Genomic DNA, 16,341 nt, shown 5'->3' with positions numbered 1-16,341 from the left:
TGAGACAACCCCCCTGGGCTCTGACCTCAGCCCCACTCCCAGTGCAAACTAATATCCTGAGCTGTGGGCATAAGGAGTGGAGCGGTTTAGATAACGAGGACTGGCTTGTGAGGATCCCTCTGAGAAGACAAGGCTAGATGGGGATTGCAGAGCCCCCGGGCCAGGGAGCCCTGGACAGGGCGGAGGGGAGTGGCCACTGGCCGCGTCTCATGCTGTGACGGGCCTGGTGCCTGCACTCTCTGCGCTTTATTTCCTCTGACAGCTGGCGACGCAGGTGGTGGTGGAGTTGGTTGGAGAGGACTCTCCCCCTCCCCACCCAGGGGGTAGCAAGAGAGCGAGAGAGAGAGCGTAAAAGAGCATTCTAGGTTTGGGGGTGGGGTCTCTGTGGCTCTTTCAGGGAGCACGCTGGCTAGAATGTGGCTGCACGAGATGCAGGCCAAGGTGCAGGCCGAGTGTCAAGGGAGGTGGAGGGGAGCACGGTCCGGGGCACCTGCAGTCCTGCAGGCATCTGGCAGGAGGGGTGTGCTGTCCAGTGCAGAGAAGATGCAGGCTGGGGCCAGAGACCAAGGCACAGAGCTCTCTCCAAGGTGCCTCCACTTTGCCAGCTGTCAGGTCAGGGTCAGAGGGCTGGCCATTTGGGTCTCTTGGCTTGCAGCTGCAAATGGGCCCTGCCTGAAGCCCTCATTTTGAGAAGGGGGGCCTTTCTCTTCTTAGCACACATCCTGTAGCTGACCCAGCCAGACTCGGGGTAGAGGGAGGGCAGCTGCCTGGCGCTAAGCCCAGGAGAGCAGAGGTTTTAGCAGGGCGCTGGGCTGGGTGGGAGCTGGGGGGGGCAGCAAGCAGGCGGAGTGGGGGTCAGACCAGGACAGGAGCTATGGCCTCTTCCTTCTGCCGCCTTCCTGGAAGGCCCTGTGGGAGCTCCCCTAATGGCCAGCCCTCTGAGTTGAAGCCTGGACCATCAAACTCCTTCCCTTTTTTCCCTTGGTTTTGGGGACCACTTTCTTCCAGGGTTGTCTTCCTTGGACAGAATCACACTGAGACACCTCCCCTGGGCTCTGACCTCAGCCCCACTCCCAGTGCAAACTAATACCCTGAGCTGTGGGCACAAGGAGTGGTGCTGAAGATAATTGTCACAGGGCAGGGGGGGCCCATGCTCAGGTGGGGCCCATGCTCAGCGCCTAACTCAGGGCAGCGGCCTCCGCCCCAGCTTGCACCCTTCAGCGGAAGCCCCACTTTGGCCTTGGAGGATGTCCTCCAGGCCTCATCCAGTTCCCTTGTGCCCTGAATTCATCACTGGTGCCGCTAGGCTGGAGGAATGTTGTGGCTACGGCAGCTTGACTGTGACCTGAGGCCCTCTTCCCGCTCCACCCCATCCCCACATAGGTGACTGCACAGAATTTGCCCCAGCCCTTTTGTGGCATCGTCTTCATGGTCAGAGGCAGAGCCTGCCCCCTTGCCAAGTCTGAGCTGGGCAGCCCCACCCGTCCCCAACTCCACAGCCCCCTCTACTGCCCATAAACTCCCCAGAGCAGAGAGCCTGGGGCTGACCTGAGCCCAGCCTCCTCTCCGGGTCTCTGGGTCTCCTCCAGGCCATCCTGGGCAAACGCCTGGCCCTGGCCTCAGGCCTAACGGTGGAGGCGGTGCTTGGTCTTTGGAGTGGGCTGCTCAGGGCAGCTGTCTACCTGCCCGTCGCTGCCTGCCCTGGGACCTTACTCCGGAGGTGCCTTCCCACCAGCTCCCCTCTGACCTTCCTTAGAGAAGCTCGTCCTCACCCCACTCCTCAGACTTTTTTGCTCTTGCATCCTCCCTTCCGCTCTGTTCCCACCCAGCAGCCAAAGCGACCCTAACTGGATTGGATCTCCCTGCTTACGCCCTGCTTGTGGAACCCTGTGCCCAAAGTGAAGGCGCGCCCCTCAGCCTTGCCTGCGGGACCGGTCTCCGGGCCCCAGCCTGCTGGCAGAACTGCCCTGGTTCCTTTCCTCCTGCCAACCCTGGCTGTGCTCAGTTCCTCGAATGCGTCTTGTCACTCGGTGAATGTTTGCAGGTTTTTGCACACACTGTTCCCCCTTCCCAGAACGTGCTTTCTTCTCCCAGTTCTTTCATCACCCGGGCTGGCCGGGGCACCTCACCTCTGTGTGCCCACGGTCCCCGCGTCCTGCCAGAACACTGTTCACACCCGTTTTGCAATCACTGGTGGGGCCTGGATTCCACTCTCCCTCCACTGAGGGAGGGGCCCTGCCTGTCTCGTGCTCCTGGGAGTGGAGAAGGGGGTGCACTTGGGCAGGGAGCTGAGCCAGTGGTGCTTCTCCGCAGCACCCTCGAGGCAGCACTCGCTGTGGAGGGGCTGATGGGCTGTGCAGGGTGGGGGCAGGGGCGAGGTGTCAGGACTCCCAGCCGCACCCTGACAGGCTGCCTGTTGTTGTGTGCCTCCCGTAGTTACAGCTACATGATCGACAACGTGATCCTACTCATCACGGGCACGCTGCACCAGCGCTCCATCGCTGAGCTCGTGCCCAAGTGCCACCCGCTAGGCAGCTTTGAGCAGATGGAGGCCGTGAACATTGCGCAGACACCTGCCGAGCTCTACAATGCCATTCTGGTGGACACGCCCCTGGGTGAGCCTCTGGTGGGGGGGCGGGGGGAAGTGGGCATCAGTGTCAGTGGCTCAGTGTGGGGTTTGCGGACCCCTGGGGGTGACCTCACTCAGAATTAGAGGCCTGCCCACTGCTGCTAACCTTTTTGTTTCCCTCGACTTGCCCTCCCATTCCTTCCCCCTCCCGCTGCCTTCTCCTTTGCTGTTGCTCTTGCTGGGCCAGGAAGGCGACCCCTGGGGCCCAACTCGGATCATCTAGCTTCTCGAGACTGGATGATTTCTCAGAATGCAGAGGAGGGCTGAGCTCAAGGAAAGTGTGAGAGGCTTGCGTCCCTTGGAGCCTTGGGAGTGCTGACATGTCAGACTGTGGCCCCAACCAGGGTGGGAGTAGCAGGCCACCCATGAGCAGAGGAGGGAAGCAAATAGCTTCTCTCGCCTCTCCCAGGCAGGTCCCAGGGGTCCTGGGTGCAGGGTTCATGGTAGAGGCCAAGGAGGGGAACTGGGAGCTTCCTCCAGGGCCCTGCCTAGGCAGTGCTGGCCCCCGCCTGCTGTGTTGGCTGGGTAGAAGGCACCAAGGCCGTCACCAGCTAGTGCCTTCATAGCCAGAGTCCTAGTCCCCTGGGCACCACCTCCAAGAAGCCACCAGGGTTGAACCACTAGGCTCCAAGCTGCACTTGGTCCTACACAAAGAGGCCTGAGCCCTGCCTGCTGGCCTCACCTATCATGGACTCTCCCAGGAGTTCTGAGCTGTTTGTGGCTTCTTCTGTTTTTCCATCTTTAAAAAAGAGAAAGACCAGTGAGTCCACAGGTTCCCCTTGGAGCGGGGTGGCTTTATCCTGCTCTGATCTCTACTTCCAGCCTGACAGTGGTCCCTTGGGTCTGCCCCAGCGGCGATCAGGTCATGTTATGACTGGCTGCCTCCTTTATAAATCCGTTTCAGGAGCAAGGAGTCAGGAAAAGCCCCAGTCAGGGTACATAGTCCAGAGCATTGCTTCTGCCACTTCCAAGGCAATAACTGGTCCTCTGGTGCCCAGCCAGATGGACCTGTGGCGGGGCCCTCTGTGCCTGCAGGGGCGCTCGGACACCAGCAGGACTCGGACGTAGTCTCTGCCGCCCCTCACACCGAGTCTTTTCTCCTCAGCGGCGTTTTTCCAGGACTGCGTCTCTGAGCAGGATCTCGATGAGATGAACATCGAGATCATCCGCAACACGCTTTACAAGGTAGCACCCCCCTACCCCGCCCCGCCGCCCTCTGAGCAGTGGGGGGTTGGCCTGCAAGCTGGGGCGGGGGGGGGGCTGGGGGGCTGGGGGCGTGGTGGGCCTGTGATTTCTGTAGGGGCTGAGGCAGGGCGCAGCCCCAGGCTCTAACCCTGGGGGCTTATCCACTTACTCTCTGGCTCCCGTGATGGGGGTGAGGCTGCATGGAACAGGCTCTCTGCCCCGAGGGGCCCGCGGTGGGCCTGGATAAGATCAGCAGGAGAGGCAGGTGTTCCACAGCTTGGCTCGTCAGAGCTGGCTCCTGGGTGACTGCTCTGCCTGCGTCCCGGAGGGTCACGGCCACCCTCTGGGTTGTAGCTCTCAGGCTGACCTCGCCTAGACTGTTGCCAGCGAGGCCCAGCATGGGAGCAGAGGCAACAGAACAGAGTTCTGTTCTGGGTGGGGGAGGGACCCTGCCAGAAGTGGCCAGGTCACCGTGCCCCTGTGAGATTCCTAGGCCTAGAGCCAGGGCCACGTCTTATCCTGCTCATCCCCACCTACCTTCCGCTTCCCGCCAGCCCGTGGCACAAGCTGGTGACCCCGTGGAGGTTGTGGAGGTAGAGTGGGCTTGGGATTCCTAGGTCAGCACTGTCCTGGCCTAAAGAAGAGGAGGAGCAGAGCTGGCCGGGGACGAGCGAGAGACGTTTGGGATAGACTGGGCTATAAGTGTGGTGAGGTGTGAAGCTGTCGTGCCAGGATGCCGATGGGCTGCAGCCAGGGACATGGGTCAGCAGGGCCAGGCCCTGGATAGCACTGACCAAGGGTCCTGCTGGCCTGGCCTGGCCCTGTCTTTCGGATCTTTACTTATTTATATTTTTAATCCTCACCCAAGGACACATTCATTGATTTTTTTTTTTTTTTTTTTTAAAGAGAGAGGAAGGGAGAGAGAGAGAGAAACATTAATGTGAGGGAGAAACATTGATCAGTTGCCTCCCACACGCGCCCTGATGGGGGATCAAACCACAGCCTAGGCCTGTGCCCTGGCTAGGCGTCAAACCCACAACATTTTGATGTATGGGACGACACTTCAACCAACTGAGCCACCCAGCCAGGGCATCTCTCAGATCTTTATAGCCAGGGTCCTCCCCTGCCCTGGCTGGAGTTCAGCGGCCAACTCTTGGCTGCCTGCTGAGCCCCAGAGTCCCCCTGCAGGGCTCTTGGCCAGGGTGCAGGGCGGGTCTGGTGGTGGTGAAGGGGCTGCCTGGGGGTTTGGTGGGGTAGGCAGGGGACCAGCATGTGCAGAAGCAAGCGTGGAGCGTGGGCCAAGTGGCGGTGAGATCTGCTGTGGAAGGGCAGGTTCCAGATGGAAAAAGAAGCAGGCACAGGATCAAGTCACCCAGGCCCGGAGTTTGAACTTTATCCTGTGTGCAAGGCCAGCCAGTAAAGGTTTCCGGCGGTCAAAGTATCAGAAAGCCCCTCTGGCTGCAGTGTGGAGGACGAGGTTAGAGGGGACAAGACCAAAGGTGGAGGAAGGCTCAGCTTCTTTAGTTCTCAGTACTGCCCTAGGAGCTAGGAAGGCATCAGTCTTCTCCTTTGTAAGATGAGGAAACTGAGGGCCCAGAGAAGTCGGGTGGGCTACCTGAAGCCACTTGCTAGACACTGGCAGCACTGGGATTGCACCTGGCTCCGCCTGTTTGCAAAGCAAGTGCTCTCACCCACCCGCTATTAGGGAGGCAGGCCAGCCAGTCTGCAGAGAGAGAGTGCGCACCCACCTGCCCGCCCAGATGGCCCACTGCTGGGATCCCTGCCCTGAGACAGGCAGAGGGGTGCGGCTGTCCCTCCAGCCTTACCCACACCCTCACCAGGCCTGACTGGTTCTGCCTGGAGTCACTGGCTGGGGCTGCTTGGGCACCAGCTTGTAAACTCTGATCCAGCGCTGCAGGCGCCGTGCCAGGACCGCCCACCCAGCAGGCAGTGTCCCAGCCCAGTGGCCACAGATGGGAGATTAGGCAGACCCTCAGCCGCGTACCCGGTGCGAACTGCAGGCAGCTGGCACAATAGCCGTGAGCTGGCAGACTCCTCCAGGTCACAGGGTGGGAGTGGGGATGTGACCTCGGTACCTGGGCCTTTGGGGTCTTAACCCGCTTTTCCAGCTGCCCTGGCCTCCAGAAGAGAGTCTGGGTCTGTCCCCCAGCCTCCTTCACCCTGGGGTCAGCCTCTCTGCAAAAGCTGGTGGCTTCCCCCGTAGGTAGGAGCGGCAGACCCCACTGGATGGAGCAGGCCTGGGGATTCGGGCACAGCTAGATGGCTGGGTACAGGGACGGAGGTAGCTGGAGACAGTGCTAGGACTGAACAGTACCCCCCAAGCCACGGCAGGGTTGGCAGCTGTTTTTTTCTGCCTCTCTGATTCCCGTGGATCTGTTGTGCTAAGCCCACTCTCCTCTTCCAGCTTCTTACTCTCTGACCTGTCCTAGCCTTTTGTTTTCTGTGGCCTCAATGGTCACCTCAGGCCTCTCTCTGAGCCTAGCGTACCCAGTGCCTCTGGCCAGGATGAGCCTGGGCTGCTGGCGCCCAGGCCTCATCTCACCTCCTCCCGTGGGGTAGCAGAGCTGGTGGCCCAGGTCAGCTGGCAGTGGGTGCAAAGGTCTCTGCACTTGGAGGGCAGACTTCGGCATGGAGAGCTTTCCGTGCCTCCCAGCCCTCACCCCCAAACGAGCCTCTAGCCCATGAAGCCAGAGGCTCTGTCACCACGCCACCAGAGGGGACCCAGGGGGTCTGAGTGAACAGAGCCTCTTCCTGACAGAGAGAGGTGTGGGGAGGAAGCCCGTGCCTGGCTGCCTTTAAGAGTGAGTGCTGGGAGGGACCTGGGGCCTGGACTGACCTATCTTCTCCTCGTGGCCGGCAGATCCAATTTGCCTGGGCAGGAAGTGCTTGTTCCCACCTGCGCCCAGCATGTCCGGCCCTTGCTCTGCAGAGCTGACGTCCATGTGGGCAACAGTCATCCCTCAGCAGGGACTGGGCAGGCCGTTTGGTTCCTACTGTGTGATGCCTGGGGGGTGGGGGGAGGAGAAAGTGTTCTGTGAGGTGGGGCGCCAGAAGGGACCAGGCACCCAGTCCAGGCCATGTCTCTGTGAACTCACAGGAGTAACCTTCCCTCACCAGCCCATCCACAGGTGGTTTTCTGGAGCTGAGGGGGGTAGATGTGGGGGAAAGACAGATAGAACAGCAGGGGAAAGACAGAGAGCCCCTCTGAGCCTGGCCTGCTGTGGGGTGAGGGTGAAGGGGGTACTGCATCGTGAAGCAGACTGTCGGCAGGAATTGCTGTCACTCCTCACTTGGGGGACAAGGCTGCAGGCTTTCACTGCTGGACTGGTTAACAGTTGGAGTTTGTGGCTGTTTCACGCGCTCTTACGTGGGGGCTGCCCTGGCCAAACCATGGGTGTGATGTTTGGAATCACCATGAAAGGGACGGGGGGGGGGGGGGGGGGGGGCGGGGGGGGGCGGGTACTAGAGTAGGAGGCCCGGCAAGCCCGCTGAGTCTCCCCTGCTTGGCCTGAGCAAGCCCCATGCTCCGCACAGGCCTACCTGGAGTCTTTCTACAAGTTCTGCACCCTACTGGGCGGGACCACAGCCGATGCCATGTGCCCCATCCTGGAGGTGAGTGTCTGCCCACCCTCTCACCTGCTGGTCCCCTGGGGAGGACAGGCCTAGAGGAAGCCCTGCCGACTGACTGGCCACTGCCTTCCTCCCCTCCCTCTCTCCTTGGCTGTGCTGCGGCCCTGCAGTTTGAAGCAGATCGCCGCGCCTTCATTATCACCATCAATTCCTTCGGCACAGAGCTGTCCAAGGAGGACCGTGCCAAGCTCTTCCCACACTGTGGGCGGCTGTACCCGGAGGGCCTGGCCCAGCTAGCTCGGGCTGACGACTACGAGCAGGTTAAGAACGTGGCCGACTACTACCCGGTGAGTGCCCTGCTGTAGGGCCCAGGGTGGGGCATATTGGCCCTTGACTCTCCACCCCACGCTCAACAGCCCCCTCATACTTGTGCTTCCCGCCATGCCCCTGGGCCAGGAGTACAAGCTGCTTTTCGAGGGCGCGGGCAGTAACCCTGGAGACAAGACCCTGGAGGATCGATTCTTTGAGCACGAGGTGGGTGCCGGGCCTGCCTGTCATACAGAGGGGTTGGTGGCTCAGGCCCGACGCTCGTGGTCATGGCCACCTGCACATGACGCCTGCCTCTGTCCTCAGGTGAAACTGAACAAGTTGGCCTTCCTGAACCAGTTCCACTTTGGTGTCTTCTACGCCTTTGTGAAGCTCAAGGAACAGGAGTGTCGCAACATTGTGTGGATTGCTGAGTGCATTGCCCAGCGCCACCGCGCCAAGATCGACAACTACATCCCCATCTTCTAGCGCCCAGGCCTAGGGCTCCCCACGAGTGTGTGTCTGTGCGTGCTGGGACCAAGGCTGCGGCTCACATGCCAGCCCTGCGGGTAGCACATTGTCCTAGCGGCTGCCCAGCCTCCCTGCTCTTCAGAGGCTACTCCTGGGCCTGAAAGGGGCTGGGTGCCTGCTCCCCCCACCAAGGATAGACCAAGTCCCCCTCCAGATCAAGGAGGCCCCCTCAGCCCTGTTACAGCCACTGAGATGTCCGAGAAGCATGTGGTCACTTTTGTGCCCCTTCCTAATAGCCGAGAACCCCTGGGGGCAGCGGGAGCCTCCGCTCCCCTCTGGGTCGTCCCCGGAGCCATGGGGAGGCAGTGTGTGTGTGTCCCTTGGGGCGTGCAGGAAGTAGCTGTGCATATCCCTTTCTCAGCTCTGCCCCTCTGAACAATAAACTGCCCTCTCTAAGTCTGGCTGTCTGCTGTCTCCTTTGAACCCTAGTTCCTTTTCCAGACCCCCAGCTTGCCTTGGGTGTACCCTTACTGAGTCCACCCCTGCCTAGCCTAAGCCTTCTACCTCCGGCAGTCTGCCTCGTGTGCAGCCCCAGACCCGCCCTCTGCTGAGCAGGCAGATTCCTCGGGGCAGGGGAGTCACTGGAGGATAGCTCCTGCCTCTGCTGGAGGCGTGGGTCCCGGCCCCGGAGTGCCCACAGGCCTATTTGCTTCATTGAGCTCCGCCATTCCCCAGACCAGGGTTTTCACCTCCATTTCTCTAGGAGGAAACCCAACGCTACGGATAAATGATCTGCCCGCGGTCCAGGCAGGGGTAGCTGCGAACCAGAGTCTGTGCACAGAGCCTCGTCCCTGTGCTGAGCCCAGGGGTCCCCCAGGCGGTGCCCAGCGTGGCGCACAGCCGCAGCCTTTCACCCTCCAAACAGCGTCTACCCCATTCTAGGAGAAATTAAAGTTTGTCTTTATTTTTAAAATGGTCATCAGGCAAGTAGGGTGTGCAGCCTCCCTGCGACTTGGGGTGGGTGGTCGGGACCCTAATTCTTGAGCCAGTCAAGAAAGTTGGGATTCACCCTTTGAATCGCAGCACTGAGGCACCAGTGCTGAGAAATAATCCTGAGGGGGTCCCCAACCTACCCTGTCACTTCTTAGTTTGCAGAGGCACTGACTGTGGGATCCTATCAAAGGCTACAGCTACGTCTAGCGCAAAATCCCCCTTCCAGCTGGGTTCTCTAAACTACAGGGTGGAGCCTTGTGCCCTGGAGAGTCTGGGGCCAGTGCAGCAGCAGAGAGGCCCAGAGGTTCACTGGGAAGCCTTAGCCTCACCAGGCCTGATCTGGGGCATCAGCAGTGGGTGGGGCTGGGGTCCTTTAGGCCAGGCTCTAGGGCAGATTTGGGGGTCACAATGCCCAGGGAAGGGCCAAGGGCTCGTGGGACCTCCTCTGCTGGAACAGCTAGGCCATATGTGCACACTGCTCATTGGGACATGGTCGGGGAAGGGCCTGGGTTTGGGTCTGATGCTCGGGCTTCGTCCTGGGTGGGACTAGGGCCAGGCTCTCCAGGCCGCAGTGCTCTCGGCACACAGGGACTGATGAAGAAGGCTCGCAGGAAGCGGCGGCGCAGACCCCGGGGCAGATAGTAGTGGATGAAATACATGAGCCCCACGCCACGGCCCGGGTAATAGCGGTGTTGTGGCTGAGTGGCCAGCAGCGCTTCGACGATGGCATCTATAACGGGGCTGAGGTCGGGCACTGCCAGGGTCAGCGAATGCAGGAACTGCCCATGCATGTGCTCGATGTAATCCTCGCCATAGGCCTGCAGCAGCTCCTGGGACAGGTTAGCCAGCAGCAGCTGTTTGCGCTTCTCCCAGCAGTTCACACCGTCAGCTGACCCTGGGGGAAAAAGTGGTAAAATCAGCGTAGAGCCAGTCAGCTAGGGAAGCCAAAGACCCAGGCCTAACTCCCCCGTGACTCGCCTCCTGCCAAAGCCTCACCCATTCTAGACCTGTCCCCACCCACATGAGACCATGTCCACTCCTCTTTGCCAGCCCCAGGCCTCCCTTGTCACCCAGTACTGACCTTCACCTGTCTTGAAGCAGCCAGGCTGGATGACGCTGACTTTGATCCCCCAGGGCAGAAGTTCAGAGCTGAATGTGTCCATGAGCAGCACCATGGCCGCTTTGGAAGTCCCATAGGCTCCCAAGCATGGAAATGGCATGTCTCCTAGGGATGAATTGGGGTGTGGCAGCTCAGCCTGGGCCAGGGGCTCCAGCATCCCTCCCCACCAGTGGCTCTTTTTCTGCTGCAGTGTGGGCATGCACTCACCTGCCGGGCTGCCCAGGGTCACAATACGACCCCTAGAACGGCGCAAAAGTGGCAAGAGGCCCTTGGTCAGCTGCAGTGTGCCAAAGAAGTTCACCTCCATGCAGGTGCGGAATGTAGCCACTGGAGACAGCTCTGCATCGGCCACTACATCATTGAGGCCCGCATTGTTGACCAGGCCCCATAAGCCTGAGGAGGTGGAGCAGGGAGGGAAGCTGTAGCGCTGCCCTGCAGCAAACCTAGGATCACCGCCCCTCTGCACCCACCCTGCCACCCCTCACCTCGAAGAGCCATGCCCACTGACCTGTGCTGCTGGTGTGAGCCTTGGTGAACTCCAGTACCCGGCTAATATCATCTGGTTTGGTCAGGTCCATCTGCAGCAGCTTTAGGCGAGGGGAACAGCAGGCGCGCAGCTCTAGGGCACCAGGGCTCTCCAAGTTCAACACAGTGGCCAGCACCGTGAAGCCCATGGCATCTAGCTTCTTGGCCGCCTCCTTGCCAAAACCAGTGTCACAGCCTGGCCAAGGCAAGGCAGCCAGTGAACTCCCACTGTGACCCAGTCCATCTGAGACAACCCCAGGATCACCAGGGTCCAGACAGAATCCAGGACCCTGGTCACCCAGCCTCCCAGCAGTCAGCAGCCCTCCCTCCATCTCCGGCAGGCTTTGCTCCCTGGCTGAGCACCTGCGCATCAACTGTTTCACAGCTGTTGTCTCCCTGACTCCCAACTGCAAGCCCATCAGACATGCTCCTGAGCCCCACCTTGCAGATGAGGAGACAGCTCTAGTAATGCTAAGCTGCTTCGAGAAGTCACTCGGCCGGCAAAGAGTAAGTTCGGGACTCTATCCCAGGTCAGCCTGGGACCCCGTCCCAGCCCTAATGTCCTTCTGCCTGCTTGACATGAAGCTTCTGCTCAAATGCTCAGGGTTGCTGCACAGCCTCCCTTCCTTTTTCACTGTTCTCGCCCAGGCTCCTTCCGCCCACCTGCAGGCTGAAGCAGCCCCCTCTCCGGTCCTGTCCCATCTTAATCCCTTGAATCCATTCTCTACCTAAACAGCTACAGGGATTTTTTCCAAAAACGACAATATAATGGCTGCGGAGAACCTTCCTGAGGCTCCCACAGTGTGTGGGCTGAAGCCCAAGCCCTCTGCTCCCATCCTCCAGGCCCGGCCCAACCTGAGCTGGCCCACCTTCCTAATCTTGACATCCCCTGCTGCTGTTCCACCCTCTAGACAAGCAGGAGGCCCATCTCCACCTCACCTCTGACCCCCACCCTTGGAATTTCAATCAGTGGCAACAGTAGGGCATTCTCTGAGCTCCAGACCACTTGCCCTCAGGACAGGGACAATGATGGATGGAGAACAGACCTGCATTTCAGTCCCTTCCCACACCCACCAAGGGTGACCTGAGGTCAGTTACCACTCTTGAAGGCTTAACTTTCTGTCTTTGGTATGTAGAGAGAAACCACCAGGCAGAGCCAGAGTTGGGGTCCGATAAGCCCCTGCTTCCTTGATCGTTCCCATTTTGGTTCTGGGGGCAGAACCTCCTCCTCCCCGCTGAGCAGAAGCCACAGAGCTGCTCTGCTTTCCCACTCCTGGACGGCTCTGCACCCGCTCCCTGCAGGGAGGCAGACAGCACAGCTGGGCAGGGGGCCTTGAGCTGGGCTTTGAGTGGCTGGGGGCCTGCCAGGCAGCCCAGGCTGTGGGTGTGGGAGGGGGCACTTCCTGGGCAAGTCTGGCTGAGGCAGGGGGTATGTTTGTGCCCACTTGCCTAAGAGCCACCCCCTTTCCTGCCCCCACTCCAAGCAGACAGGCCCTTCCGGAGGAAATGGAGTCCTCCCAGAGCCTTAACTCTGCTATCCCAGCAGTTGACCACACCTTGTATCCCCTTGACTCACCTGCACACACATACCTGTACACACTGCCAACCTACCTGCAGTGAGCCGTGAACAACACACTGGCTCACTCCCATGAGACCCCTGCCGCCCATCAGCACATACCTATGCGCCCAGCCTCTCAGCCCGAACCCTGCCCCCAGGGCTGAGCTTGTTGAGTAGCCTTGGCCAGTGGCTCTCAGGGAGGGGTGGGAGGCAGCTCCGGCAGGTGGGGCAGGGTCTGGTCACCTACTTGTCTCACAGTCAGGTGGTGAGGGACCCCCAGAGTTCTTGGGCATGGGGCAAGTTGGAGGCTTATATCTGATGCTTAGATGGGATGGGATGGGCAGTCCCCTTCCCCTTCCCCATCATGGAACTTTGCAACTGCAGATGGGGGAGCCCGGGTCATGGAAGACACCCGTCCTCTCACCTCCCTCTCAGACCCAAGGCTACAAATGAGCCAGTACCAAAGCCGGGGCTGAGAGCTCAGGAAAGACACTAGCACTTGCAGCAGCCTCGGACCTGTTGAGACAGCTCAAAATTTAGAAGGCAGGACGTTAGCTACCCTGTCTCTGGGGACGGATCACCATCTAGTCCCTGCGTCATACCAGGATGGTCTATCATCTTCCTTCCTCAAGCCCCTGAAACTGGGGTCCCCAAAGGCTTTGTACTGCACCCTGAACCCCGATCCCTCCCATCCAGCCTGGGCTCTGCTCTCTCCACTCTTTGCTTGAAGCCCAAAGCCCTCGTGCCTCCTTCACCCTGCCCCAGCATGGTCTGGCTTCTAGCTCAGCGTTCAAGGCCCCACCTGAGAAAATAACCTCACATCCCACCACATCCCCGCAACCAGACTGATTATTGATAGTTCCCCAATTCAGACCTAGCTCATTCCTGCCTCAAGCCTTTGTTCCACACCCTTTGTCTCATACAAAACACCTTCCATACTCCACCTATCTCCACCCATCCTCCAAGGCCCAGCTCAAGGGTTGGCCTCCTCTGGGAAGTTCTCCCAGCTCCATCTGATCATGCAGGGCCCCCTGCTGGACCCAGACCTCTGAGAAACCAGTCTGATGGCTCCCCCCAGCCCAAGCCCAATGCAAAGGCAGGGCCCTGAGCACCAGTCCAAAGCCACAGGGGTTGGAGGAGAGACTAGGCTGCCCTCCCCCCATACAATGGAGCCAGTGCCCCCTGGCCTTTCTCCCCCTCCCCACTTCCCCCTTTCCCTTCGATCTGGTGACAGATTTATTCCCTGCTCCAGACAAAGGAAGCTCAGCCAGGTGGCCAGAGGCCTCCTTCTGGGCACAGAGGTCCAGGAGGAGTGGGGAAAGGGGTGCAGACTCCAGACTCTACCTCAGCAGTTTGAGGGTGGTAAAGTGGACCTGAGAGGCAGCTGAATGCCCAGCTTCTTTTCATGGTGACCTCAAGCTTTTCTGGACTCTAAGGATCTCAGCCAATTGGGTGGTGAGGGTCCCAACTACCCGTCTAAGCACCTTTCTCTGGCCCCAGGGAAGAGATGGGCCATCCCACGTGGGGATGTTAGACAGACTTCAAGGGGCGACCACCCTCTTAAATCCCTCAGAGATTGCTCTCTTGGGGAGCGGCATAGCATAAGCCCCAAACTCCAGAACACTCCATCTTTCTCAGCCACCAGTTTCCCCTGCGCACTTGCCCACTCCCTGACTCATTTTCCCTCCAACGATCCCCGCAGCGGCACATGGTTAACTCAGGTTTACAGAGGTGCCTTGTTTCCTACTTGGTTCGCTCCCTGGACCCAGGGAGAAGGGACTCTCCTACTCCTGCGCTGCCGGGCCCGCCTTGCCTTGGCGTGCCCACGGGATCCCTCCGGGTGTCCGGTCCTATCCTAGAGCCTGGAGTCCCCGCGCTCCTCGGACTCACCGGTGATGAGCACCGTGCGAGTGGACACGGGCAGGCGTGGTGGGCGCGCCAGGCAGGACAAGACGATCCAGCCGGTGGCGGCCAGCACGGCGAGTGCAGCCAGCGGGGGCAGCAGGCGCTGGCACAGCCAGTCGAGGGCGGCCAACAGCGCCAGCGCCGCCAACAGCGGGCGGCCCAGACGCAGGTCTGCGCGCAGTAGCTGCAGCAGCGCACGGGCCGCCACGAGTAGCCAGGCGCCGCCCGACGGCCAAGGCCATTGCTCCATAGCTGCGGGTCGGGCTGGGGAGAGCCGGGGCGGTGTCTGGGATGGAGGTCGGGAAGAGAAATTCGGGCCGGGGCTAGGAGTGCAGGGTGCAGCAGTACACCAGCCAGGAGTGGAGGGATACTCGCTTTCTGGGTTCGCCCTCGGGCCGAGCTTATAAAGAGACCCCGGGGGCGGGGGAGAAGGCGGAGCGGGGGCGGGGATGGGCGTGGCTTTCCCCTCCCTTCGGGCCCCCTAAGCTGGGCAGGTGCCCCCACCCCGGCCCCTGCCCCACCCCCGCACACAGAACTGCTTTCGAAGAAGCCGGAACAAAGTCCCAAAGTTGCGGCTGAGACCACGCTCTGGCACGGGCGGTGCCCGGGAAGGGACCAGTCTGTCTATCACTCGAGGTCCGCATCCGCTCACCTCTGCGCCCCTCCCCCCCACTCGTTGGCTTCTGAGCCGCTGCCCCCAGGTGAACACTTGCTTGGGACAACAGAGGACACGCACAACCTTCTTGCAATCACCCAGCATCGACAGCTTGCCGCGGCTACCAGGCCTGCCGGAACACCAAGGGGAACCAGCTGGTTCTTCACCGCAGAGCGGCCGCCACCACCGGCTCTCGCGCCGCACTCCCGCACGGTCCGGGCCGCAGGGCCATCGCACACATGTCCTGACGCACGCTCACACCTAAGCTTCTTGGGGCCACAAAACCGGCTTGGGGCGAGGGCTGGGGGAAGCAAGGTGGCCATTCGGGTTCTTGGCAGTCTTTGACCTGCCTTCCCTTTCCCAGCCCTGGGGATGCACCACCTCCACCACCTCCTGCCACGCAAGCGTATGTGTGTGGGTCTTGTGGAAGAATAGCAGTCACAGGAAGTGTCTAAGCCTCCCATTCCCTCCAGCCCAGACTCCTAACCCAGGGGCTCCAAGAGCCAGGCCAATGGGGACACCTGGAGAGTCAGCGAGAGCAGCCTCTAGGGCAGGGCGATGCCTGCCCTGCTTCCGTGATTCTCCAGCGGATAACATGAGCAGTGGAGTGTGGGTGCAGTTCCCTCCCTGTGGGTGTGAAGGTTTGTGCTTGTGTGTGGCCTGGCGGCTCCCCACCCTGCCCACCCCCGTGTCTGGCACCTTGTGCTTAGCATTCATGCCAGGGCTCTGCCAGGCAGTAGCTGTTGCCAGCACCTGGCTGCCAGGCCCTACGCATCGGGCAGTAGGTGCAGCCTATGGTAGAGGGGTTCCCTGCTTCCTGTGGGCCTTTGGCCTTGCCCAGTGTGTCTCCTCTGTGCCCAGACTCGGTCCTAGAGGGTCATGGATTCCCCCCACCCCGCCCAGCTCTGTGGCCCATTCTATATTTTAGGTGCCCAGGCTGTGCCAGGGCTTCAAAGCAGTCCTTCCACCAAAGCATTCTCTGCCACCCAGGCATGGTCCCCTGGCAGGCCAGGGGATTTTCAGTAAGGGAGCTGGGAGCCAGGCCTACCTAAGGGGATAGGCTTTGGGGGGAGGATCCATTTCCTTCCCAGAACACTCCTGTGCCCTCATCCATTCCTCTCATAAGAACAGATGACGGACTAGCCCTGGCCCTGGAAGGCAGGATTTGCGAAGGTGTATGTTTCTGACCTTGGTACATGACCTTGTGTGCCTGTATTTACATACACTCACATCCACGGGCCATGGCTTGTCTGTGCGTGTGTGCAATGTCTCTCCCTGTGCCATAACTCTGGCCTGTGAGTACATCTGCGTGTTTCCAGTAACTCTTTCTTCCTTGGTCTAGGTCATCCTTTGGAAACTCAGGGAAACATTTCTTTTCCCAAATCTGCTGACTCCTGTTACCC

The 16,341-nt window shown here is 60.3% G+C and overlaps 2 protein-coding genes across 3 annotated transcripts in view; one reads left to right on the top strand and one right to left on the bottom strand.

The window, feature by feature from the left end:
• The window catches only part of ATP6V0D1 (ATPase H+ transporting V0 subunit d1), a 38,268-nt gene extending 29,630 nt beyond the window's left edge, over nucleotides 1-8,638 (top strand). For both annotated transcript variants that reach the window (XM_024556207.4, XM_053915231.1), the window contains exons 3-8: nucleotides 2,437-2,615; nucleotides 3,735-3,814; nucleotides 7,370-7,447; nucleotides 7,576-7,752; nucleotides 7,862-7,939; nucleotides 8,039-8,638. In XM_024556207.4, the coding sequence (XP_024411975.1) occupies nucleotides 2,437-2,615; nucleotides 3,735-3,814; nucleotides 7,370-7,447; nucleotides 7,576-7,752; nucleotides 7,862-7,939; nucleotides 8,039-8,200 (754 nt within the window). In that variant the 3' untranslated portion in view covers nucleotides 8,201-8,638. The remainder of the gene's footprint in view (nucleotides 1-2,436; nucleotides 2,616-3,734; nucleotides 3,815-7,369; nucleotides 7,448-7,575; nucleotides 7,753-7,861; nucleotides 7,940-8,038) is intronic.
• Nucleotides 8,639-9,099: 461 nt separating this feature from the next.
• On the bottom strand, nucleotides 9,100-14,653 carry HSD11B2 (hydroxysteroid 11-beta dehydrogenase 2). The gene is made up of 5 exons (XM_053915230.2): nucleotides 14,269-14,653; nucleotides 10,804-11,016; nucleotides 10,503-10,688; nucleotides 10,257-10,400; nucleotides 9,100-10,070 (listed from the first exon to the last, which is right to left on the bottom strand). The coding sequence occupies exons 1-5, from the start codon at nucleotides 14,531-14,533 to the stop codon at nucleotides 9,655-9,657; spliced, it is 1,224 nt and encodes a 407-aa protein (XP_053771205.1). The 5' UTR covers nucleotides 14,534-14,653; the 3' UTR covers nucleotides 9,100-9,654.
• Nucleotides 14,654-16,341: the final 1,688 nt, after the last annotated feature.

Source organism: Desmodus rotundus, chromosome 12 (assembly GCF_022682495.2).
Source record: "Desmodus rotundus isolate HL8 chromosome 12, HLdesRot8A.1, whole genome shotgun sequence".
In the NCBI taxonomy this organism is placed as follows: domain Eukaryota; kingdom Metazoa; phylum Chordata; class Mammalia; order Chiroptera; family Phyllostomidae; genus Desmodus; species Desmodus rotundus.
This window is presented reverse-complemented; position numbering and strand designations above follow the sequence as displayed.